The sequence below is a fragment of the Anomaloglossus baeobatrachus genome, chromosome 11, assembly GCF_048569485.1.
Source record: "Anomaloglossus baeobatrachus isolate aAnoBae1 chromosome 11, aAnoBae1.hap1, whole genome shotgun sequence".
NCBI lineage: Eukaryota > Metazoa > Chordata > Amphibia > Anura > Aromobatidae > Anomaloglossus > Anomaloglossus baeobatrachus.
This window is the reverse complement of record NC_134363.1, coordinates 76090986-76117956: the sequence shown is the minus strand read 5'-3', so window position 1 is coordinate 76117956 and position 26971 is coordinate 76090986. Positions and strand designations below refer to the sequence as shown.

The 26971-nt window shown below is 46.8% G+C and overlaps 1 protein-coding gene across 1 annotated transcript in view; it reads left to right on the top strand.

The window, feature by feature from the left end:
• The window catches only part of DBP (D-box binding PAR bZIP transcription factor), a 50991-nt gene that overhangs the window by 7407 nt on the left and 16613 nt on the right, over nucleotides 1-26971 (top strand). The window contains exon 2 of the mRNA XM_075328433.1: nucleotides 4487-4819. Coding sequence (XP_075184548.1) covers nucleotides 4487-4819 — 333 coding nt within the window. The remainder of the gene's footprint in view (nucleotides 1-4486; nucleotides 4820-26971) is intronic.

Genomic DNA, 26971 nt, shown 5'->3' with positions numbered 1-26971 from the left:
AGACAAATAAAATTCCATTTTTCTTTCCATCAATATAATGTGTCTCAGCAGAGGCCATTTATATCTGATCGGTGGAGGTGCGACACCCGGCACCAGCAGTGGCCGGGGGTTCTCGGATGCTGCCCCACTATAGTGGCCACGGCCGAGTACTACCAATCCATTCATCTGAATAGAAAGTAAATCTGCAGTACCCGGCTGTGGCCACAGTAGAAATGAGGGCGCTGCTGTGTTTGGGCAGCAACTATCGTAAGAACTACCTGCCTCCGGCATCGGTAACAGCTGATTGTGGGGGTACCATATGTTACACCCCACCGGTCAGATATTGATGGCCAATAAAAAGTAGTGACCAAAACCTTCAATAAAGGGGTGGCCATTTTAGCTTTAATAAATGTGTTGGGCACATGATTTGGCACTTACCCTTACAGGGTCTCCTCCTTCTGAGAAGCACATCGCTATTGTTAGTGCCACCGTCCCCACAGCCGCCACCACGTTCTTGTTTTTGACATTACAGCTGATGGAGGGATGTGACCAGACCTGTCCATCAGCTCCTCCACTTACACACCTTTCCAAGGTACAGGTTTTTTTTCAATATGTGGAGGTTGATAAGACCGAACTGGTCACTATGCTTCGACGTTGTCTGCCATTGTGAGAAAAGGAGAGCTGTGCAGCGTGTGAGGGAGGCAGCGCCAACAACAACACGAAGTGGAGGAGATCCTAAAATAATACACTTCTCAACAATGAAATTACAAGACCAAGAAGGAAGAGTCGGGAAATTATGAACATTTTGGAATGGATAGACATGTTAATGATCTGCAAATGATGAGAAAATGGGTGAACCAGTTGGAGTCATTCATTGTGTTGGCTGGATAATAGAGAACGCAAACTGTAGAGGCTGGATGTCAATCTGGAATGCCTGACCAAAAAGTGGAATAAAAAGGATAAAACATTTCATGTTTACTTTAAAACAAAGCCGTCACATAGCTGAGTAAAGAAAAAATGTATAAAATTATGGCGCTTAGAATAGGAGAATAAAGAGATTATTTTAATGTGCAAAAGGTGTAAAACATTAAAGAACATAATAGTGGAAAAATATGAAAAAAAACAGCCAGAGTTGCTGTTATTTTGTTCATCTATAATAAAACAAAAATGTATAAAAGTGGTAATGTGTACACATTGAAAACTAAAGCTTGTACACCCGGAAAACAACTTCTTAACAATTATGGGCCTGGTATACGACAATGAAAAAAAGAGGATAGGTCATTAAGATCAAATCAGGCCTGGTCCATAATGGTGAAGGAGAAGCTTTCCAAAGCATGCATACAATTAAACTACGAAGCTGGTAGAATAAATTAAGATCAGTTTTAGCAGGACGTACTTGGGGCCCATCCTCCATGGTATAGGGTTGTGAAAAGACATTAAAGTTCTGTAAGATCTACTTGCAGTTTGATGCAACTTTGACTTTTTTTTTAATTCTCTTCTGCTCCTCTGTGCATCCAGCTTCACAGAGCTGAGTGGGCGGTCCTATTTCTATGTACTAAAACTGCATTTCCCAGCAGAACCCTGCTTCTCCTCAGTACTGCAGACCCCTCTCCTGTGTGCTCCGGACCAGCCCCAACTTTTTGATTTGTTTCATCTAGAGGAGCGTCCCAGGACAGTTATAATTTTAGATGACGTGGCACTCGCTAACGGAGACAAGGGTTCTCAAGTAGAAAATAGAGATTAAGTTTAACAAGAACTTGAGACTCCAATGCAGAAACCCTAGAATTTATTTTAGCATCCAATAGAAAGGATTTTTTGGACACTTCGGCCAATAGGCCTTCATCAACAAAAATTGTAGTGAAAGTGGCCAAGGTCTTGTAAAACATCCTCTGACAAAAGACATGATTTTCATCTATTTCCTAATTGCTTTTTGAAATAATATTAATATATTAAAACCAGCAAACATCAAGGGATAATTACTTCTCATGATCTGGACCCTATGCATTTCTTAATACGTCCAAGAACTGCTTTCCTTTTTTTTGCTGCTGCATCACACGGTTGACTCATGTGCAGTCTGTGATCTATTAGTATACCCAAGTATTTTTCACACATGCTGTTTCTTATTCTATTCCTCCCATTCTGTAATTTTGTTTTTGTTACCCGGATGTAGAATTGTGCATTTCTCTCTGTTAAATACAATTATATTAGTCACTATCCATTGTTCCAGCTTAGCTAGCTCCTTCTGAATTCTTTCTGTCTTCTCTAGTGTTAGCTATCTCTCCTAATTTTGTATCATCTGCAAATTTGATTAGTTTACCCACAGTTCCCTTATCTAGATCATTTTATAAAAATGTTGAACAAGGGGGCCAAGACAGATCCTTGTAGTTCCCACATTATTTCAATTGGATTTGCAACCAATTATTACCACTCTTTGATTATGATCACTGAGCCAGTTATGAATCCACTTAACCGTTGCCTTGTCAATCCCATACTTGTTCATTTTTTCAATAAGGATAGTATGAGATATTTTCTTCGTATGCTTTGCTGAAGTCAACATGTACTATATCTACTGCATTTTCCTGATCCACCCAGTCTGTGATTCCATCATAGAAGGAAATTAGATTAGTCTGCCATGACTTGTTTGACACAAACCCATGCTGGCTCTGGTTAATTACATTATTCTTCTCCAAGTACATACATGCAGTTTAATAATTTTTTCAAAGATCTTTCCTGGTATAAAAGTAAGGCCTTTAATTTTCTGTTGCCATCTTCTTTTCTTTTTTGAAGATAGGAACAACATTTGCCCTTCTCCAATCTTCTGGAACTTCTCATGTTCTCCAGGAATTTTCAAAGATTTTGGCTAGTGGTTCTGCAATTTCCTTGCCTATCTCTTTCAGTATATTAAGATGAAATTCATCTGGAGCAGGAGATTTAAATTCATTTAAGTCAGCTAAGTGTTCCCTCACCATCTCTCTGTTTATACATAGTGTGGATTATTTTATTCCTTCAATTGTACAGTGAAGATCAGTTGATGTTACATTTGCTTTCTTAGAGAGCACAGCTGCAAAATGGGAATTTAAAGGTTTGGCCATCTCAACATCATTTTTTCCCTAGATCTAGCAGTTCTCTGAATGCTGAGCTCTGTATAACCCCACCCACACCTCTGATTGGCAGGTTTTGTGTATACTGCATATAGGTAGAATACTTGGGCAGGGTTATATGGATCTCTTAAATATAGAGAGTGGTATGGCAGGTTTACTAGTCCTCTAGCGATAATCTCCTGCTTATAAAAGTTATTTAATAAAAAACTACAGCAGGCAGCTCGATGACACATTACTGGAATCAGGGTCTCTGCTGCTATGTTATGCTGCTCTAAAATTGTGGCAAAAACCTAGTGACCAATTCCCTTTAAGTATTCAAATACAGACACTATGAAACACACCAACGTTTACTGAGCAAACCATTTTACCGAAATCTGACAAAAGACTAAGCCATGACATGGAAAAAATTAACTAGAAGGAAAACTGGAAGCCTTTCGTCTTCTAAAAGGATGATGGTGTTTCCAGTTACTAAAACACAAGCGTCTCATGGGTGACTGCAAACATCTCAATCTGCTCTGCTTTAACGTGACCCAGATTTCAAAATACAGCAAACCTGGAGCGGTTACTACAATTACACACAGTGACATAGCATGTCTTATGTGAGGGGGTATCAGGAATGTCCGATGGTGGACATTGTTGGTGGGAGCTGGACAGTTTCTAGTTACCTAATTGGAGAGGCTGTGGTGCTCCGTAAAGGCACATTCACCCATGCAGTGGAATGCAAGGGTAGGTTATCTGTAAACCCCTACTATATGCAATGAAAAAATTGTCATTTACTAAAGAAATGTGAATAGCTAAATTAGGTATCCGCTCAGAGTCTGAAAACAGTTTACCTTGTAGAGATGGTGGCCAGAAGCACCGTAGTGCGGGGGGAAAAAAGTGTTGTAGCTCCTTAATTCTCAGAATGATGGGGGTCTTAGAGGGAGGATTCTTTCACTTGGACTGCATTCAGACATCTGTACAAATCGGTCTGAGATCGAACCTCAATGCACAGACTGGCCGAGGGTCTCCCAACCTGAGCGTGACCGCTTCATAGAAATGTATGACGCTGTCACTCCCGGGCCAGGAGGTTGGCCAGTCTGTGCTTTGCAGTTCGATCTCTGATCAATTTGTCCGGCTGTCTGAATGCACGCTCATTGAGCTATATCATGTGTCCAATAAATTACAACTATTGTGCTGTATTAATTTTAATTCTAATAAAGGTTCCTATTCAGTTCTGACCCGACTGTCCTCAACATATCAGTAATGCCGAAACTGAATTCATGCTGCACCGTGCCATGTTTTACACTGACATAATTAGGGCTGCAATGGATTGATCATTCCGGTTCCCTTCCAGATTTTTTTTTTTCCTTTTGTACTAGTGGTAAATGGATTTTTAAAGCATCTAATTTTTTTCTTTCTTGCAGGTATTGTAAAAGATAAGGAGAGAAAACTGGAAGACGAAATGGCTGGTCCTCGTCCTGCTCATTGTGCGTTCCTTGGCTCGCTTTTATGGGAACGCACTTTACCGTACAATGAAATAGAATATGTGGATCTGGATGAGTTCTTATTAGAAAATGGCCTACCTTCAAGCCCGCCTCACCAGCCTTTCTCACCAGCTAACTTGACTCCACCACCATCCAACCAGTCAGTTGTTGACCTCAGTCGACCAGCCTCCTGCGCCTCTTCTACCTCCGCGTGTTCCTCTCCCGAGCAGAGCATGATGGGTAGTGAATTTGAACATCCAAACGGCAAAGAAGGTATTACTTATATAACTAGATTGAATCCTTGTGTTGTATAGAATTACTCGCCTTGCAATTCCGGTGCCATAACCTCAATGTCCCACCACCCGGTCTTTATAAATTCTCCAGTGATGGCGTTGCAACCACGTCACCGCTGCAGCCAATCTCTGGCCCCAATGGTGATGCTACCACAGTCGGCTCATGACTGCGATGGTTTGCTACATTGTCAGTTGACATGTCATCCGGACTGGCACAGGGTTTACTGGCTGAGTTATTGTAATTACTTTTTTTGTACTTTTATAGTATTACATGTTATGTGGCTGTTTTTTTTAATTGGCCAACCCCTACAAAAAGCCACTCTATCTTGATTTTACAAGCGTGATTTTGTGGCACTTAATAGTATATGCTGTAATTATATGGGTTCCTCTGTGACTGCAAGGCTCTACTGCCCTCAAAATAGACACTAAAGGGTGACGAGTGACCAGATCTATCCACCAGACGCCTTCAACTGCAGAACTTAAAATACTTGTATATTAGTGCCACAAAATCACATCCCTAGAACATTTGTTCAAAGTTTCCCACCCTTTTAACGTCTTACTTTGCATACCCTGCAATGTCCCAGTCTGCACACTATAGCAGTGTATTATTGTTACCTATATCATCGGGTGCAGTTTGATGTTTTAGACATTTTGATTTTAACATTTTCCATAAAATGAGTTGTAACCAGACAGATAACTATTAAAACTGGGTTGGGATTGTAGTGAAACAGTTCCCAATAATTATATCCAGTTACAGTGTGGAGGAAACGCTTTGTGTTACTGCTCCCCTGGCAGGCACATGGAGAATGGAGAGAGTCCAAAGCGCTCTCTCTTTTGATTTTAACAGGATACCCGCCCCAACCACAAACATGTAACCGGTTTGCCATGTTGTGCCAGCCAGGAATGTGCTGGTAGAGAAGCCTAAAATCTGAACAGGGTCAGTAGCCATAGTCTAATTCAGCTAGAGTAGGCTTTATGCTTTAAAGAGTTAAAGGATTATTCCAAAATTACAATCTGGTCGTATAATATTGTACACCTATTTTTCAGGTATGCCAGTGTAACCAATTTCTGCCCCGTTCTGCACATGTCCTAAGCACGACCCTCCAGGCTCCATTTATCCTACAGTTGTCTTTCGAACCGTTGTTCCAGTTATCCTGGTCAATCATGTGCAGTCTCCCTCTCCATTAGTTTCCTGCCAGTATAGCTCTGCATGGGGATGTGTCTACAGCTGAGCTTCTACCGCGAAGGAAGATGTCACTGGAAAGGGCTGATCCTCCTCCATTATAATGCAGAATTCATACCAGGAGGCAGCAGTGCTTGTTTGCTAGTTACTAAGAGGACTGATGTCTGAGAGGAGATACTGCAAAATAGGGTTATGTACAGGGGCCTGAGAGAAAATATATAGTGCAATGGGGCTGTAAGTAGAGGGACAGAGAGGAGAGCTATATGGCAGGATGTGGCTGTATATAGAGGGACTAAAATGAGACATATACTGCAGGATAGGGCTGTATGTAGAGGCTGATAGGAGAGATATATGGCAGGATGTGGCTGTATATAGAGGGACTAAAATGAGACATATACTGCAGGATAGGGCTGTATGTAGAGGCTGATAGGAGAGATATATGGCAGGATGTGGCTGTATATAGAGGGACTAAAAGGAGACATAAAGTGCAGGATAGGGCTGTATGTAGAGGCTGATAGGAGAGATATATGGCAGGATGTGGCTGTATATAGAGGGACTAAAATGAGACATATACTGCAGGATAGGGCTGTATGTAGAGGCTGAGAGGAGATATATATGGCAGGATCTGGCTGTATATAGAGGCACTAAAATGAGACATACTGCAGGATAGGGCTGTATGTAGAGGCTGATAGGAGAGATATATGGCAGGATGTGGCTGTATATAGAGGGACTAAAATGAGACATATACTGCAGGATAGGGCTGTATGTAGAGGCTGATAGGAGAGATATGGCAGGATGTGGCTGTATATAGAGGGACTAAAAGGAGACATATAGTGCAGTATAGGGCTGAGATATATGGCAGGATGTGGCTGTATATAGAGGGACTAAAATGAGATATATACTGCAGGTTAGGGCTGTATGTAGAGGCTGATAGGAGAGATATATGGCAGGATGTGGCTGTATATAGAGGGACTAAAATGAGACATATACTGCAGGATAGGGCTGTATGTAGAGGCTGATAGGAGAGATATATGGCAGGATGTGGCTGTATATAGAGGGACTAAAATGAGACATATACTGCAGGATAGGGCTGTATGTAGAGGCTGATAGGAGAGATATATGGCAGGATGTGGCTGTATATAGAGGGACTAAAATGAGACATATACTGCAGGATAGGGCTGTATGTAGAGGCTGAGAGGAGAGATATATGGCAGGATGTGGCTGTATATAGAGGGACTAAAAGGAGACATAGTGCAGGATAGGGCTGAGATATATGGCAGGATGTGGCTGTATATAGAGGGACTAAAAGGAGACATAGTGCAGGATAGGGCTGTATGTAGAGGCTGAGAGGAGAGATATATGGCAGGATGTGGCTGTATATAGAGGGACTAAAAGGAGACATATACTGCAGAAGAGGGTTGTATGTAGAGAGGCTGAGAGAAGAGATATATGGCAGGATGGGGCTCTATATAGAGGAACTGAAAGGAGACATATACTGTACTGTAGGATAGAGCTGTATGTAGAGGCTGATAGGAGAGATATACGGCAGGATGGGACTGTATGTAGATGGGCTGAGAGGAGAGATATACAGCAGTATGGGGCTGTATATAACGAATATGAGAGTAGACCTACACTACAGGACAAGGCTGTATGTAGAGGGGCTGAAAAGAGCGAGATGGCAGGATGGACTGTACCCAAGGAAGATATACCGTAGTAGGATGGGGTTGTGTACATGGATTGAGATTAGTTGAGCTGTGTTTGTTGCTTCCTGTTGGGAGACCAGTGATGATAAACAGAAAATATTGATAAAGTGATGCACATAACAGAACAAAAATCTGATATGCATCAACAGTGTGGCATTTACGTTTCATATCACTGATCTGTCAGCAGCAGGTAACAATCACAACTCTGCACTTCTGTTGTGGCGAAGGGCAGGCAAATTGAGCTCTGCTATAGCCAGCTATTTATGTAAAAACACAGGCAGCTTTACTGTGATTGATGGCAGAAGATAAAATGTATTCGGCAGTGTGCAGTGCAGGAGCTGATCGTGTGCAGAAGGTGAACTCTACACTTAGTTTGGTGTGGTCATTTTTCAGAGGTGAAGCTTGCCTGGAGTATGCAAAAGACGGGAGAGGGGTCTGCAGCAATGAGGAGAAGCAAGTGCTGCTGGGAAATGTAGTTTTAGCAATGAAGAATAGGACTATACTGCATAATTAGCTATGTAAACCAGAATGTACCAAGGGGCAGATACAAGAAAGAATCATTCTGTTGGGCTTAGCCTGTATATTCACAATAAGTATTAATTTATTGTGCTTGGTGAAAATGTGTTCTGCGAATAACACTTTAATCATATCTTGTAAGGTTTATTAAGGGTCAGGTCACCGAGACCTGTTTATGTGAAAATAGTAGGCTAGTGTCGTTTGGCTTATCTGACAAATTGGCTGTCTAGTGTGTTGCTGAATTAACTCACTTAGTGACTTCGCTCCTCCTTAAACTCGTGTCTAAAACGTGAAGGAAGAACTAAGGAGCCTCCTGCTGCCAGAAGAGTGCACAGTCCACGTGCCGGCTCCACACTCATCCTCATGATGTAACTGCAGCCTGCATTTGTAGTCACAGCGGCAGGGTGGAGCAGATGGCGCACAGCCGTGTGAGCGGCTCTGGATACAGGCGTGTGTCCTCCCACAGTGACTGCATGTGGATCCCTGAATTAATGTGCCCATGGTTGCCACCGTGCGTGTATCCACCTGCCGTCTTGTGTGTGCTTTCTTACTAATCGCCAAGAAAATGCTTTAGCAGAGGTGATGCAGGGTGAACTGGCAGGAGCGAGGGAAAATGTGGAACGGGTGAGACTGGCACCATGTCTGCAGAGTGTGCAGCTCTCCTGTCATTTCTGAAGATAACCCCAAAACTGTGAATATTCACTGATCACACATAATATCAAAACCACCGACCGGTGATAAGAGCAACATTTATCATCATGTTACAGCAGCATGTGTCAAGGAAAAGGAAATAAGACAGCAGAAGAACAATCAGTGCTTAAAGGGAATGTATCGGGTTTTTGTTATCTAATGAGAGGAGCATAATGTAGGGACCGAGATCCTGATTCCAGCGATTAGTCACTTACTGAGCTGTTTGTTGTAGTTTTGCTAAAATAATTGTTTTATCAGCAGGAGATTATCACTAGTGGACTAATAAACTTGCTGCCCTGTAGTCCTCCATATTCATGAGCTTTGTATAATTCTGCACCCAACACTGATTGTACACTCTTCATAGGTAGAAAGCTGCCAAAAAATGTGCCAATCATATTCATGAGCTTTGTCTAGTCCCCAGCACTAATTGGCAGCTTTCTGTCTATGCAGAGTGTACAAAGAATGTCCCAGTCATATTCATGAGCTTTGTCTAGTCCCCAGCACTAATTGGCAGCTTTCTGTCTATGCAGAGTGTACAAAGAATGTCCCAGTCATATTCATGAGCTTTGTCTAGTCCCCAGCACTAATTGGCAGCTTTCTGTCTATGCAGAGTGTACAAAGAATGTCCCAGTCATATTCATGAGCTTTGTATAGACCTGCCCCCAGCACTGACAGCAGCTTTTTGCCTACGCAGAGTGTAAAAGAATGTGTCAATCATATTCATGAGCCTTGTATAGCCCCTCCCCAGCACTAATTGGCATCTTTCTGCCTATGCAGAGTGTACAAACAATGTGCCAATCAGTGGTGTGGGCGGGGTTATACAGAGCTCAGCATTCAGAGGACTGGTAGCGCTGCAGCAGAGAAAATTGTGATTTTTTTTTTTTTTTTTTTTTTTTTTTAGTAAAACTGCAGCAAGCCGCCCAATATTTGACACATCGCTGGAATCAGGGTATCTGCCCCTCCATTATGCTGCTCTCAAATGGGAGAGCAAAAACCTGATGACAGATTCTTTTTAAAGCTAATGCAGTTAGCAGGAAAAATAGGTCTAAGGATCTTATCAATTCAGGAGAAGGCTGGGTCAAAGGAAGAATAATCATTGAACCATTAATAGGGTCATTGGTGCCCGAGGCTGATTCCTTGTGGTGAATGACGACTAGCTCACCTGGCCCCATTCTAATAAATTGCGGGTCAGATCCCCTTAGGTAGCACAAGGAACCTATCTAAATAGCGAGATCGCTGGCACTGCATTGAAGCCAGGACCCTGCAGAAGGCCCCATCAATGCCATGTTGGTACTTAGGTTAGGCTTCAAAGGAAAATGTCAACTTAACTATTTACTGCATTGCATTATATAGTATGAGCGAATAAACAATCGCAGGTTTGGGGTTTTTAACGGGGTACAAATTAAGTAAGAATGAAAAAATATTAAAAATGTAAAAAAAAAAAAATACAATTTTAAATTTAGTTTGTCAGCCCAAAATGACGGTTGTAGTCCTTAAGTGTTTTGATCGCTGCCTCCATCCTGCAGAAGTGAAGTGTAATGAAATATTATAATTTGGGTGCTTGGTGCACCCTGGGTGTGGCCAAGAGCCTTGTGCACCGCTCCACCCACTGGTTGTGCATGTTCTGCTTCATACACGACATCTCCGCCGGATGCCAATACCAGCAATCAGTGGCCACTGCAGCGCTCACACTTTGACAAATACATAACACCCCCGCCGGATGCCAATCCCAGAATCAGTGGCCACTGCGGCACTCACACTTTGACAAATACAAAACACCCCCGCCGGATGCCAATCCCAGAATCAGTGGCCACTGCGGCACTCACACTTTGACAAACATATGACACCCCCGCCGGATGCCAATACCAGGAATCAGTGGCCACTGCGGCACTCACACTTTGACAAACCTATGACACCCCCGCCGGATGCCAATACCAGGAATCAGTGGCCACTGCGGCACTCACACTTTGACAAACATATGACACCCCCGCCGGATGCCAATACCAGGAATCAGTGGCCACTGCGGCACTCACACTTTGACAAATACATAACACCCCCGCCGGATGCCAATCCCAGAATCAGTGGCCACTGCGGCACTCACACTTTGACAAACATATGACACCCCCGCCGGATGCCAATACCAGAATCAGTGGCCACTGCGGCACTCACACTTTGACAAACATATGACACCCCCGCCGGATGCCAATACCAGAATCAGTGGCCACTGCGGCACTCACACTTTGACAAACATATGACACCCCCGCCGGATGCCAATACCAGCAGTCCAATGAGGGCCACAGCACTGGCGATGGAGCAGGGCAGTCTGGCATTTGAGTTTCAATTTTTCTTACCTCCCTTTGCCCATTAGGGGACTGTCCAATTGTAAACATCCTCTTTGTAACACATCATCCAGTCCCCAGTGATCCTGCGGGGCAGCATTATATTTCTGATATGGCAATGTCAGACAGCCCCACTATAATTAGTCAGTTACTGCACTCAGTACAAGGGATTACATGAAATCTAATTTATTCTGGATATTTATTATATTATTTATGGGACAGCTGAGCTACTATATTGCTTCAGTATTGTATATCCATAAAGCGGTTGTCCACTACCTGGACACCGTGGGATTGTCCAGTGACTTACATTGGAGCAAAAGGGTAACAATGTTTTGAAGTTTTGACTTTCAGGCTCTATAGCTCACCATTCACTACAGCTTTGAGTGTGAGACTGCCTTCATTTTATAGACCATCATCTTGACTATCTCATACATAAATTTAACTTGCAACTCTTAAGCATATGATTAGTTATGTAGATTCTAGTCATGTCACTGCACTGTTACGGTTTTGCTCCTAAAAAAAATATTTTTTTTTATTATTTTGTTAGTATTTTGGAAATCCACCTTTGGTTTTCAGCACTGCCTGAATCCTTCTGGTTATATTCTTGATCAGATTGAAGCATGACTCAATCGAGATCTGACCCCGGGACTCTTCCACATGTTCCCAATGTTGGTGTATACTGGTTGACTCACTTGGGAATGTATACAGCTATCTCTGCAACTCCACCCACAATTATTGGATTGGGTTGAGGTCTGGGAACTGTGGGGCCAATCCAGCTCCCCTACTTCATTGTCAATGAACCCTTTCTTCCCCAATCTCGACTTATGCTTTGCGTCGTTGTCCTCTTGGAACACTTACAATAATGAAGTTGAGGCTTATTCACCTTTTTTTTGGGCCACTATTCCGAACTTGTGTAACGTGCGTTGCAAGGTGCTTATATGAACGCCTGTGATCTCACTATTATGAAGCATTAGAGCCACCTCCACTAGAGCTTGTGATGAGCTGACTTGTTGACTCTGATATTTTGCCTGGATGTCCACCTCTTGGCTTTGAACGGATGGACAGTCCAGATTACATTTCATATTCTTCTACCTGTCATTACACTCGCATGATGCAGTTTGGTAATTTTCTTTGCCAAGAGACAAGTATCGATGAGCTGGATGATGCGGTTTAATCTTTTCTTGGTAAATGTTCCTGGCTCAATTCAAACCAATAACTTTTCACTTGGGAATTAACCTAACACACTCAGCTAGTATGGACTGTGAGAACAGGTTGTAATTTGTAGTATACAGGAAGAAAAAGATTTTTCCACCATCCGAAGCAAAACAGTAACAATGCAAGACATGACAAGAATTGGCATAACTAATTATATGCTAAATAGTTGCAAGTTAAATTTATGTATGAGATAGCCAAAATGATTCTTTAATATGAAGGGTTTGTACAGGTAGTGGGCAAACCTATAAGCTTCACTGCCAGCTGTCAGTCATGTCGGAAGGCCCCTACATATGTTAGATGGTTGACCAGTGGGAATATCAGCCGCACTCACATTGAAATGATCAGATACCCTTCCTTAGGTTAGTGAGGCTAATGTAATGCAATTAGTCCATATAAGATCTGTTTTGGGGGGGTTTTTTTTGCTCGTAGACTTGTATTGACAACTCATCTGACTCATAAGACAATACACATGCTGCGATTTGTTTTGTTTTTTTGTTTTTTTTTTTTTAAACTGTCGCTCCGGCAGTGTTCTGACATTAATGGCTGTGTGTTGAGTTAGGACACCCCAAAGTTACCCTGTTATACAAGCTGTACACTGGCTGCTTTACATTGTACCAAAGTGTTCATAGCCTCAGTATTGTCCCATGAAAAGATATAAAAAATATTTACAGAAATGTAATGGGGTGTACTTACTTTTGTGATATACTACTGTATGTGAAGGTCTATAATATTATGACATTCTCCCTGCGACTGCTCGCCTCCAGTAATTCAGTAGCGCAGAAGCTGTAAGTCAGCATTTTGTACATAATAAGATGGCCACGGTTCCCCATGAACCGGTCTGTCATACTCTAGATTACTCTAGATGACCATGGCTCCTCACAGACTGGTCCCTTGTACTGAAGATGACCATGCCTCATCACAGACTGGTGATGACCATGGCTCCTCAGACTGGACTGTCGTACTGGAGATGACCATGGCTCCTCACTGACCAGTTTGTTGTACTGTAGATTACCATGGCTCCTCACTGACCAGTCTGTTGTACTGGAGATGACCATGGCTACTCACTGTCTGGTCTGTTGTACTGGAGATGACCATGACTCCTCACCGACTGGTCTGTTGTACTGGAGATGACCATGGCTCCTCACTGTCTGGTCTGTTGTACTGGAGATGACCATGACTCCTCACCGACTGGTCTGTTGTACTGGAGATGACCATGGCTCCTCACTGTCTGGTCTGTTGTACTGGAGATGACCATGGCTCCTCACTGTCTGGTCTGTTGTACTGGAGATGACCATGACTCCTCACCGACTGGTCTGTTGTACTGGAGATAACCATGGCTCCTTAGACTGGTCCATCGTACTGTAGATGACCATGTCTCCTCACTGACCGGCCCATCGTACTGTAGATGACCATGTCTCCTCACTGACCGGTCCATCGTACTGTAGATGACCATGGCTCCTTACCGACTGGTCCATTGTACTGGAGATAACCATGGCTCCTCAGACTGGTCCATCGTACTGTAGATGACCATGTCTCCTCACTGACCGGTCCATCGTACTGTAGATGAGCATGGTTCCTTACCAACTGGTCCATTGTACTGGAGATGACCATGGCATAAAAAAATAACCATGAATGGTTATTTTTTTTATGCCATTACCAGCGAAACAACAAGCATTTTGGGGTTTGTCGGCTGATCACAGCACAGTGATGGGTGATTAGCTTTTATACTACGGCTTGTGCGGGCAATTACTGGCCGCTCTAATAGAGGTTATCCTGGCAACTTTAATTTTGGGGCAGCTTCTCAGTGGTACATTTATAATGGCTTTTTTGGGTTGGGTTAGTCTTGTTTGCGAGGAAATATTGAAAATGAGATGTAAATCTATACATTATGTGAGCCTGCAGCTGGGGGTTGTAGTCCTCTGGAGGGGGGGATGCATACAGCCAATACATTATGTGAGCCTGCAGCTGGGGGTTCTAGTCCTCTGGAGGGGATGCATACAGCCAATACATTATGTGAGCCTGCAGCTGGGGGTTGTAGTCCTCTGGAGGGGATGCATACAGCCAATACATTATGTGAGCCTGCAGCTGGGGGTTGTAGTCCTCTGGAGGGGATGCATACAGCCAATACATTATGTGAGCCTGCAGCTGGGGGTTGTAGTCCTCTGGAGGGGATGCATACAGCCTATATATTATGTGAGCCTGCAGCTGGGGGTTGTAGTCCTCTGGAGGGGATGCATACAGCCTATACATTATGTGAGCCTGCAGCTGGGGGTTGTAGTCCTCTGGAGGGGATGCATACAGCCAATACATTATGTGAGCCTGCAGCTGGGGGTTGTAGTCCTCTGGAGGGGGGGATGCATACAGCCTATACATTGTGAGCCTGCAGCTGGGGGTTGTAGTCCTCTGGAGGGGATGCATACAGCCAATACATTATGTGAGCCTGCAGCTGGGGGTTGTAGTCCTCTGGAGGGGGGGATGCATACAGCCTATACATTGTGAGCCTGCAGCTGGGGGTTGTAGTCCTCTGGAGGGGATGCATACAGCCTATACATTATGTGAGCCTGCAGCTGGGGGTTGTAGTCCTCTGGAGGGGATGCATACAGCCTATACATTATGTGAGCCTGCAGCTGGGGGTTGTAGTCCTCTGGAGGGTATGCATACAGCCTATACATTATGTGAGCCTGCAGCTGGTGGTTGTAGTCCTCTGGAGGGGATGCATACAGCCTATACATTATGTGAGCCTGCAGCTGGGGGTTGTAGTCCTCTGGAGGGGATGCATACAGCCAATACATTATGTATGTGAGCCTGCAGCTGGGGGTTGTAGTCCTCTGGAGGGGATGCATACAGCCTATATATTATGTGAGCCTGCAGCTGGGGGTTGTAGTCCTCTGGAGGGGATGCATACAGCCTATACATTATGTGAGCCTGCAGCTGGGGGTTGTAGTCCTCTCCTCTGGAGGGGGGGATGCATACAGCCTATACATTATGTGAGCCTGCAGCTGGGGGTTGTAGTCCTCTGGAGGGGATGCATACAGCCAATACATTATGTGAGCCTGCAGCTGGGGGTTGTAGTCCTCTGGAGGGGATGCATACAGCATATACATTATGTGAGCCTGCAGCTGGGGGTTGTAGTCCTCTGCAGGACAGCCGGCGTCTCCCCCATTCCCTGCTCTCCGCCGGCGTCTCCCCCCATTCCCTGCTCTCTGCCGGCGTCTCCCCCCATTCCCTGCCGGCGTCTCCCCCCATTCCCTGCCGGCGTCTCCCCCCATTCCCTGCTCTCTGTCGGCGTCTCCCCCCATTCCCTGCTCTCTGCCGGCGTCTCCCCCCATTCCCTGCTCTCTGCCGGCGTCTCCCCCCATTCCCTGCCGGCGTCTCCCCCCATTCCCTGCTCTCTGCCGGCGTCTCCCCCCATTCCCTGCCGGCGTCTCCCCCCATTCCCTGCTCTCTGCCGGCGTCTCCCCCCATTCCCTGCTCTCTGCCGGCGTCTCCCCCCATTCCCTGCTCTCTGCCGGCGTCTCCCCCCATTCCCTGCTCTCCGCCGGCGTCTCCCCCCATTCCCTGCTCTCCGCCGGCGTCTCCCCCCATTCCCTGCTCTCCGCCGGCGTCTCCCCCCATTCCCTGCTCTCTGCCGGCGTCTCCCCCCATTCCCTGCTCTCTGCCGGCGTCTCCCTCATTCCCTGCTCTCTGCCGGCGTCTCCCCCATTCCCTGCTCTCCGCCGGCGTCTCCCCCCATTCCCTGCTCTCCGCCGGCGTCCCCCCCATTCCCTGCTCTCCGCCGGCGTCTCCCCCCATTCCCTGCTCTCCGCCGGCGTCCCCCCCATTCCCTGCTCTCCGCCGGCGTCCCCCCCATTCCCTGCTCTCTGCCGGCGTCTCCCCCCATTCCCTGCTCTCTGCCGGCGTCTCCCCCCATTCCCTGCTCTCCGCCGGCGTCTCCCCCCATTCCCTGCTCTCTGCCGGCGTCTCCCCCCATTCCCTGCTCTCTGCCGGCGTCTCCCCCCATTCCCTGCTCTCCGCCGGCGTCTCCCTCATTCCCTGCTCTCCGCCGGCGTCTCCCCCATTCCCTGCTCTCCGCCGGCGTCTCCCCCATTCCCTGCTCTCTGCCGGCGTCCCCCCCATTCCCTGCTCTCCGCCGGCGTCCCCCCCATTCCCTGCTCTCCGCCGGCGTCTCCCCCATTCCCTGCTCTCTGCCGGCGTCTCCCCCCCATTCCCTGCCGGCGTCTCCCTCATTCCCTGCTCTCTGCCGGCGTCTCTCCCATTCCCTGCTCTCTGCCGGCGTCTCCCCCCCATTCCCTGCCGGCGTCTCCCTCATTCCCTGCTCTCTGCCGGCGTCTCCCCCATTCCCTGCTCTCTGCCGGCGTCTCCCCCCCATTCCCTGCCGGCGTCTCCCTCATTCCCTGCTCTCTGCCGGCGTCTCTCCCATTCCCTGCTCTCTGCCGGCGTCTCCCCCCCATTCCCTGCCGGCGTCTCCCTCATTCCCTGCTCTCTGCCGGCGTCTCCCCCATTCCCTGCTCTCTGCCGGCGTCTCCCCCCCATTCCCTGCCGGCGTCTCCCTCATTCCCTGCTCTCTGCCGGCGTCTCTCCCATTCCCTGCTCTCTGCCGGCGTCTCCCTCATTCCCTGCTCTCTGCCGGCGTCTCCCCCATTCCCTGCTCTCTGCCGGCGTCTCCCCCCCATTCCCTGCTGGCGTCTCCCCCCATTCCCTGCTGGCGTCTCCCCCCCATTCCCTGCCGGCGTCTCCCCCCCCATTCCCTGCTCTCCGCCGGCACAGCTCCCACAAGCCGGTAAGAAGCTGCAGTAGGAGGCCGGCGCTGCTCTCCACCTCCCATTTCCCCCCCAGCAATTTGGGATTTCACATCCATTAGTCGCGCTCGGCCGGCTTCCTTTGTACAGTCCTCTCCCCGCGCTCCCGCCCTCCTCTAGCTCCGCCGCCCTCCTTTGCATTCCCTTCCCTGGGGCCACCTCACACTCCAGCTCCATGTGCGTGCTCACCGCAAACAAAGCCCTCTCTCCCCGCCCGCCTCCAACACAGCGCGGCCGGCCAGGGAAATCCGCTCTCACGGGGAGCAGCTGCAGGAGCGGCCATGTGCTCGCCCTGTGCGGGAGGCGGGGAGGACGCGGCACATGGCAAGACACGGCTCAGCGGCAGGAGAGAGCCGCGCTGCTCCGGGAGGGGGCGCTCGCCGGCCATCAGGGCACGCGGCAGTCACCCGACCGGATCATATCGCCGGCGGCTCGTAGGATGTGCCCGACCCAGGAGTTACAGGGCACGTCCTCACAGGGATGACATTGTGCAGGAGGACGCACTGTATGGATGACACACGGTGCAGGGATAACATTGTGCGGGGACGTCACTCTATACGGACGACGCACTGCGCAGGGAAGACACTGAACGATGGTACAGGGACAACACGCTGCGCGGGGGACAACACACAGTGCAGGGACAGTACTGCAGGGACGCCACATTGTATGGACGATACTTGGTGCACAGAGGACACACTGTATGGACGACAGTCGATGCAGGGACGCCACATTGTGTGAGGGCAACACATTGTATGAATGACACTTGCGCAGTGACAAAACACTGGATGGACGACACTCTGTGTGGGGACAACACTGCAGGGAGGACACTGTATGGACGATATACTACAAGGAGGACACTGTATGGACGACATACTACAGCGAGGACACTGTATGGACGACATAGTGCAGCGAGGACACTGTATGGACGACATAGTGCAGCGAGGACACTGTATGGACGACATAGTGCAGGGAGGACACTGTATGGACGACATACTGCAGGGAGGACACTGTATGGACGACATACTGCAGGGAGGACACTGTATGGACGACATAGTGCAGGGAGGACACTGTATGGACGACATAGTGCAGGGAGGACACTATGGACGACATACTGCAGGGAGGACACTGGACGACATACTGCAGGGAGGACACTGTATGGACGACATACTGCAGGGAGGACACTGTATGGACGACATACTGCAGGGAGGACACTGTATGGACGACATAGTGCAGGGAGGACACTGTATGGACGACATACTGCAGGGAGGACACTGGACGACATACTGCAGGGAGGACACTGTATGGGCGACATAGTGCAGGGAGGACACTGTATGGACGACATAGTGCAGGGAGGACACTGTATGGACGACTTAGTGCAGGGAGGACACTGTATGGACGACTTAGTGCAGGGAGGACACTGTATGGACGACTTAGTGCAGGGAGGACACTGTATGGACGACTTAGTGCAGGGAGGACACTGTATGGACGACTTAGTGCAGGGAGGACACTGTATGGACGACTTAGTGCAGGGAGGACACTGTATGGACGACTTAGTGCAGGGAGGACACTGTATGGACGACACTCGATGCAGGGACGCCACATTGTGTGAGGGCAACACATTGTATGAATGACACTTGCGCAGTGACAAAACACTGGATGGACGACACTCTGTGTGGGGACAACACTGCAGGGAGGACACTGTATGGACGATATACTACAAGGAGGACACTGTATGGACGACATACTACAGCGAGGACACTGTATGGACGACATAGTGCAGCGAGGACACTGTATGGACGACATAGTGCAGCGAGGACACTGTATGGACGACATAGTGCAGGGAGGACACTGTATGGACGACATACTGCAGGGAGGACACTGTATGGACGACATACTGCAGGGAGGACACTGTATGGACGACATACTGCAGGGAGGACACTGTATGGACGACATAGTGCAGGGAGGACACTGTATGGACGACATACTGCAGGGAGGACACTGGACGACATACTGCAGGGAGGACACTGTATGGGCGACATAGTGCAGGGAGGACACTGTATGGACGACATAGTGCAGGGAGGACACTGTATGGACGACTTAGTGCAGGGAGGACACTGTATGGACGACTTAGTGCAGGGAGGACACTGTATGGACGACTTAGTGCAGGGAGGACACTGTATGGACGACTTAGTGCAGGGAGGACACTGTATGGACGACTTAGTGCAGGGAGGACACTGTATGGACGACTTAGTGCAGGGAGGACACTGTATGGACGACTTAGTGCAGGGAGGACACTGTATGGACGACTTAGTGCAGGGAGGACACTGTATGGACGACTTAGTGCAGGGAGGACACTGTATGGACGACTTAGTGCAGGGAGGACACTGTATGGACGACTTAGTGCAGGGAGGACACTGTATGGACGACACTCGATGCAGGGACGCCACATTGTGTGAGGGCAACACATTGTATGAATGACACTTGCGCAGTGACAAAACACTGGATGGACGATACTCGGTGTGGGGACAACACTGCAGGGAGAACACTGTATGGACGATATACTACAAGGAGGACACTGTATGGACGACATAGTGCAGGGAGGACACTGTATGGACGACATACTACATGGAGGACACTGTATGGACGACATAGTGCAGGGAGGACACTGTATGGACGACATACTACAGAGAGGACACTGTATGGACGACATAGTGCAGGGAGGACACTGTATGGACGACATAGTGCAGGGAGGACACTGTATGGACGACATGCAGGGAGGACACTGTATGGACGACATAGTGCAGGGAGGACACTGTATGGACGACAGTGCAGGGAGGACACTGTATGGACGACATAGTGCAGGGAGGACACTGTATGGACGACAGTGCAGGGAGGACACTGTATGGACGACATAGTGCAGGGAGGACACTGTATGGACGACAGTGCAGGGAGGACACTGTATGGACGACAGTGCAGGGAGGACACTGTATGGACGACAGTGCAGGGAGGACACTGTATGGACGACATAGTGCAGGGAGGACACTGGACGATACTTGATGCAGGGAGGACACACTGTATGGACGACACACTGCAGGGAGGACACTATGGACGATACTTGATGCAAGGAGGACACATTGTATGGACGTCATTCGGGGCAGGGAGGACACATTATATGGACGACATTTGGAGTAGGGAGGACACACTGTATGGACGACACTGCAGGGAGGACACACTATGGACGACATTCGGGGTAGGGAGGACTCACTGTATGGACGACACACTGCAGGGAGGACACACTATGGGCGATACTTGGTGCAGGGAGGACACACTGTATGGATAACATTCGGGGCAGGGAGGACACACTGTATAGATAACACTCGGGGCAGGGAGGACACACTGTATATACGATACTTGGTGCAGTGAGGACACACTGTATGGACGACACGTGGTACAGGGAGGACACACTGTATGGATAACACTTGGGGCAGGGAGGACACACTGTATGTATGATACTGTATGGATGACACTTGGTGCAGGGAGAACACACTGAACGATACGATGCCGCAATGACACGGCGCAGGGACGACACACCGTGCAGGGACGACACTATGGATGACACAGTGCAGGGACGACACTATGGATGACAGTGCAGGGACGACAAAGGGTATTGATGACACGGTGGGGGGATGACACATGGTGCAAGGTCAACACACTGTGGGGGTGACAAATGGTGGGGGACAAAACGATGCAGGCACGACGACGAGATGGTGCAGGAACAACAATTATGGGGAGAATGTGCGGGGACGACACACTGCAGGACACTCATCACACTGTTCTAAACACTAAAGGGAATGCGGCTTTCTAACTTCAATAGTTGTAGGTGACTTTTTTTTATCATTGTAAGATGTTTTCAAGTCTTGTTAATTAATAATGCCTTATCCAGAGCATGCAACAGAGCAGACAGCAACCAACCATAGATGGCCCCCTCTGTGGGGGCGGACGTAACATTGCAGCCGCACAGGGGCCCAAGATGTATGGGGGCACATTCACTGTCAAAGCTTAATGAGCTATCTGACTGCAGAGGGCCCATATACTGTTCTTCTGCAGGGGTCCCCTTCTGCCTGTGCCTGCTTCGGCCTCCTGAGGAGACAGCAGTGTTTCCTGGATCTTGGCACTGTTATTTGAGAACAGGGTCCTGGTTGTGAATAAGAGTCATTAGATGCTGGAGCACTTGGCTTATTGAGAAGGGTACAACAGTGAGGAGCCTGGCAGTATTGGCTGCCCACAACTCCAATAAGGCTGTCAATATCCTTAGGATTTGAGGACACGGCCAAATCCCGATGGTAAGGCTGCAAGTCATGTAGGGGTCCTGGCCATGGTTTTCATGGGTTTTATATGACACCATTATAGGCTAGAGCTGGTCACATGTGTGTCTGAAAAATAGTCTGTTTTTTTTATCTGTCACGGATCCGTGCAACCCATGCAAGTCTATGAGTCCATGAAGAACACAGACACTGTCGGTGTGCAGGCCGTGTGCTGTCTGTGATTAACGTTCCACTGGATAGGAGAAGCCTTGTAACTTTTTTGTTTTTCTTTTTAATGCCTGAAAATCACTGATGAAATTCAGATCACAAAACTCTTCTGTAGAGGAACATCTGATTAACCCTAACATTATCACCTTGTACCTCGTGTGTGATGCCACTGTGTGCAGACTAGGCGGTCTCATCCATCATCACAGATACATTGCCTTACATTGGAGGGTGAGCCAGACTTACAGCTAAAGATCCATTTGGAAAAACTAGAGGGTGCAGCTATTTCATCCAAAATACAGGGCCTGATTCATCATTACATTTTCACTATTTTTGGGGGGGCGTGAATACTTCTCAATTAGTGACTTCTTCGTTTGCAACATATTTATTAATCAATTTCTACTTTTTTAAGTTGTCATTTTGTTGTATTGTTTCCTGGGGTTTTTTTTTTTTGGGTTTTTTTTTGCCAATGTGGCTGATCCAGATGTTTTGAACTGATCAAATGTGACTTTTGAAAGTCAGAAATGTTCTCCTGTCCGCCACTAGAGTAATTTACGTCTGCCAGTTATTTTTTTGCACTAAAAAAGGAGCAAAATAGGTGAAGGACAAAAATAAATCCCTGACAGTGATCAGGATATAGTAGAGTCTTTTACTATTTGCATTGAAAAAAACAAACCAACCCGGATTGTGCCGTGTCATGTTGAGCACGCCCAGTGTACTTTTGGGATCAGTACGGCAAGGTCCTGGGTTGCTATCCAAGAAAGGAATGTCCTTGGTGTATGGGTGTGTGTGGATTTATTGGAAGAAGCATAATGTACAGTAAGCTGCGCAGCGGCTCATCCTCTGCTGTGTGTGTCTGAGCCCGTGCACAGTGTATTGGTTTCCTCCTACACACGTGCATTCCCATGTCTCCCAGTAATGTGAGGGCGCTCCAGCTGTTCAGCTGCATGCTGTAGGCTTGCTAATCTCTAAAGAGGTTGGATTGTAACGTGCAGGACGTAAGCTGCCTCTGCAAACCCGTGCTGCGCAAATATATTTACAGGAGGGACGTTTTATGTGCACAAGGAAAAGATGCTACCATCAGAAAATAACAAGGACCAAGCTCTGATCTCCAAGACGTCGGTCATGGTTGTACCATACTTGCTCTATCCCACCAAGGACAACATCTGCAAGGAGTTTATATGGTCTCCTGCTGTTTCTGTTGGTTTCCTCTGGGTTCTCCGGTCTCCTCTCAAACGCCAAAGACACTGATATGGAATGTAGATTGTGAGCCACATTAGTGACAGTGATGATCACATCTGTGAAGTGCTGTGGAATATGATGGGGCTATATAAGTAAAATTATTTGGGAGGCTCCCAGGTAAGAGGTGAGCAAATCTGGGTGCTGCCAAAGCCTCCTGGAAAGCAGAGCTACTCCGAGGTTTTCATTGCCACAACACAAACCATGGCATCCACAGGCACATTCAGGGACAGAAATCATATATATTCTGTCACAATACGGCCTGTGCTGATATGGAAATACACATCTGCTGCAGTTCTCTATCACCCAGTGACCCTTGGCATAAAGTCACCAGATATGCTCTATTCTAAGCTCTGAGGACTGCAACTCTTGTGTTATGAAGTTATCACTGTGGGAAAACTTTTAGAGAAACAATTTTTCTTAATATTTAGTAAAAATCGGGTCAAATGAGCAGAAACCGAGGTTCCAACACTCATGGAAGAATTGGCCATCGTATAATGAGATCATTTTCCTTTTACAGATTTTCGATTTTCTAAATACCAGTCACTACCATATCATAATCGCCAACATGAACAATTTCAAGGCCGCTAGAATTAAATGTGTGGACTGCCATTTTTAAAATAATTACTATATATATATATATACAGTATGCGGGGGGTGTCTGTGTGTATGTATGTGTGTATATATATATATATATATATAATATATATGTGTGTGTATGTGTATATATATAATATATATGTGTGTGTGTATGTATATATATATATATATATATATATATATATATATACAGAGTGTGTGTGTATATATATATATATATATATATATAATATATATGTGTATATATATATATAAATATGTATATATATGCATACATATATTATTATTTATATATGTATTATTTATATAAGTATTATATATATGTGTGTGTTATGTGTGTATGTATATATATACACCTGTGTATAAATTTGTGTGTGTCTTGTATATAAATTATATATAATATGCATTGAACTGAAAAGTGCTTTCTGATTTTAACTTTACAGTATTTCTGTAGCTTCAGAGAGCCTTTTTGAGGGAAATGCACAATTAACGAATATTTGCAAAAATGGTAATAAGGAATAAACAAACAAAGTGGCTAGATTAAGATGTAGTAGATGCTAAAAGCACACCGGCCAGCAGTAGTGGATGTATATTGACTGCTGCCCAGTTGAGCTTGCTATCTATTGCCGCAATGATGTCTTCTGTGTGCCATCTGCTTCTAATTAAGCCTCTTATATTGAATAGCCGATGAGTTTCATGGAACAAACACAAAAATCACAGATGTGTGATCTGAGCCGCTAAATTCTAGGAGTCCGTGTGCTGTCAGTTTCTTTGATGGCCTGCTTTAAGGGTGATTTCAGACATCCGTGAAAAACTGTCCTTGTATGGACTTGGGGGATCGCCCGAAAAGCGGATCTTCTGACCGGACTTGACAGCCTCAAAGGCTGCCGAGTTCTGGCCATAAGACTGGCGGCCAGTCTATGTGTCACGGTTTCTGCAAGGATTGTGCATCATGGACATTGCAACTCTATTTGGATCAGTGGAGCTAATCTGTATCCGTAAAATGCTCATAAAGACTGAGCAACCAACAGTATTTGGTTTCCTGCTGCTAATACCGCTGCCATTACAAAGGTACAGAAGGTATTTGGTAGAGCTGCTCCTCAAAAATGTAAAGCAGGAGATGTATTTGTGTTTAGTTTAGAATGGATCCTAGGAAACGTAAAATTTGGATAGATTTGCCCATTTTTAGAGAATAAGGACTGTATGAAGGTGAATCCAAATGCGTAGCAATATAGGCTCCGTGCCGGTTGTCTATATTGTTCAGGTCTTCTCATGCAGAGAGAGATTCTGGAAGCCATTGAGTTAAGCTGTGTGATTGCTAAAGTGCAGCAGTACTGTACCCTCAGATGTAATACTCCAGCTCATCAGCTCCTTAGTATTGTTGGCGTGGGAGTTACTGCTTCAAGCAGAAGACGATGGGAATAAAAATAGACATGTCTTCCATTTTACGGGCTTTATCTGAATTATGTACACTTGAATTACTCGCATAGCTGCAGTAGAGCCGGAGCAGGGAACATTCGCAGCGTAGTCTGCATGGCACAGATGTATGCCCGCCATCCTGGGGATTTGTTCCACCTTAACAAATACTCCATTTTTGCAGTTCACTAGTGTTCCTGCTAATCTATACAAGCCGCTGCTTACATGTATTAACCATTTGTGCATGGGTCTGATAAACCGAGAATTTGAAATGGAAGCAATTCCATGAACATATCTATGGAAGCACAGTTAATCCATGTGGTTTTAGTATTTTTTTTCTTCCAGCTTTCATCCCTTGTCAGGGTTATGCAGCACCTCTTAGTTTTGCACTAGAAGGTGAGAAGTGCTGACATGGCACACCTTGGCCACTCACTTGATATCTTGCACTGCTGGCCGATACTGAGCCACAGTCATAATCAGAATAGGACGTGTGCGCGGTATCCATCTGGTATACACAATATCTACCCAAGCAGCTGATGGACACCATGTCAGCAGTGCCCATCGCAAGGTGCAACCATCAAGGCTGTGGACACACTGTGCTTCTTTGCCGCTTATTATCTTACAGATTTTCAGACATTTGCAAGGATATCCTTGTTCCCAGCAAAATCTATGAGAACTCTGATTTTTTTTTTTTTTTTTTGCAGAAAAAATCTGCAGCATGTCAACTCTTTCTGCGTTTTTTTTCCTGCATTTTCACCATTGAAAGCAATGAAATAAAATGCATAAAAAAAGTGATGAAAACGCACATTTTCTCCTCCACATTTCTCCTGCCAGAACATGCAGATTGTCTACAACCAAATCCGCAACGTTTGCAAATAACCTAAGGCTGCGTGCCGACGATCAGGGTTCACAGCGTTTTGGATGCTCCGTGTTTTCGCTCCGTCCAAAACGCTGCGTTGTACAGTACAAGCACAGTGGATGGATCTCTAGAAATCCCTGCACACTGTGCTTGTTTTCCCCACAGCATAAAGTGACCTGCGGTGCGGCTTCCCGGGCCACAGTATGTCAATTTATGCTGCAGAAACGCAAGTGTTCTCCACAGGGAGAACAGAGAGAAAGTCCACAGCGGCCCGAACATTGATCGTGGGTACAGGCAGCTGCGGTCTGTGGAGAGCACTCCCGGCCCTGCAGGAGTGGACATGCTGCGTCCTGGACACAGCATGTCTGGATATTGGGCACATACCCTAAGGGTTTTTGACTGCTCATTTACCACATTGGCACACATGGGTAGGTATTTAAGAGCACTAAGGCTGCTTTCACACCTCCGGTTTTTGCTATGCGGCACAATCCGGCACTTTGCAGGAAAAATGCAACCGTTTTTTTTTTTGCTGCCGGTTGCGTTTTTCCTGCATAGACTTTAATTAGTGCCGCATTGTGCCACATGGCCTTGCGTTCCGTCTGGTTTTTGCCGCATGCAGCAGATTTAGCCGATGCGGCGGCCGGATGGAACGTTGCCTGGCACGTTTTTTTGTGCGGCAAAAAAAACCCGCATCCTGCCAATGCGGCGCTTTTCCCAATGCATCCCTATGGATGCCGGATGCGGCGCGATGCGGCACAAACCGCATCCGGCCGCCGCATGCGGTTTTTGCCACTGCGCATGCTCAGTAGCATGCCGCAAGCGGCAAAAACCAGACGGGCCGCATGTAAAAAACTTATGCAAAGGGTGCGGTGTTTTCACCGCATCCGTTGCATAGGTTTCACAGCCGGATTGAGCCGCACGGCTCAAACCGGATGTGTAAAAGCAGCCTAAACTGGCCACTTATATGAGACAAGTGCAAAATCAACATTGTGCATGTATACATGTGTACGGTGAAGTCTGGAGTAATATTGTAGGATGTACATT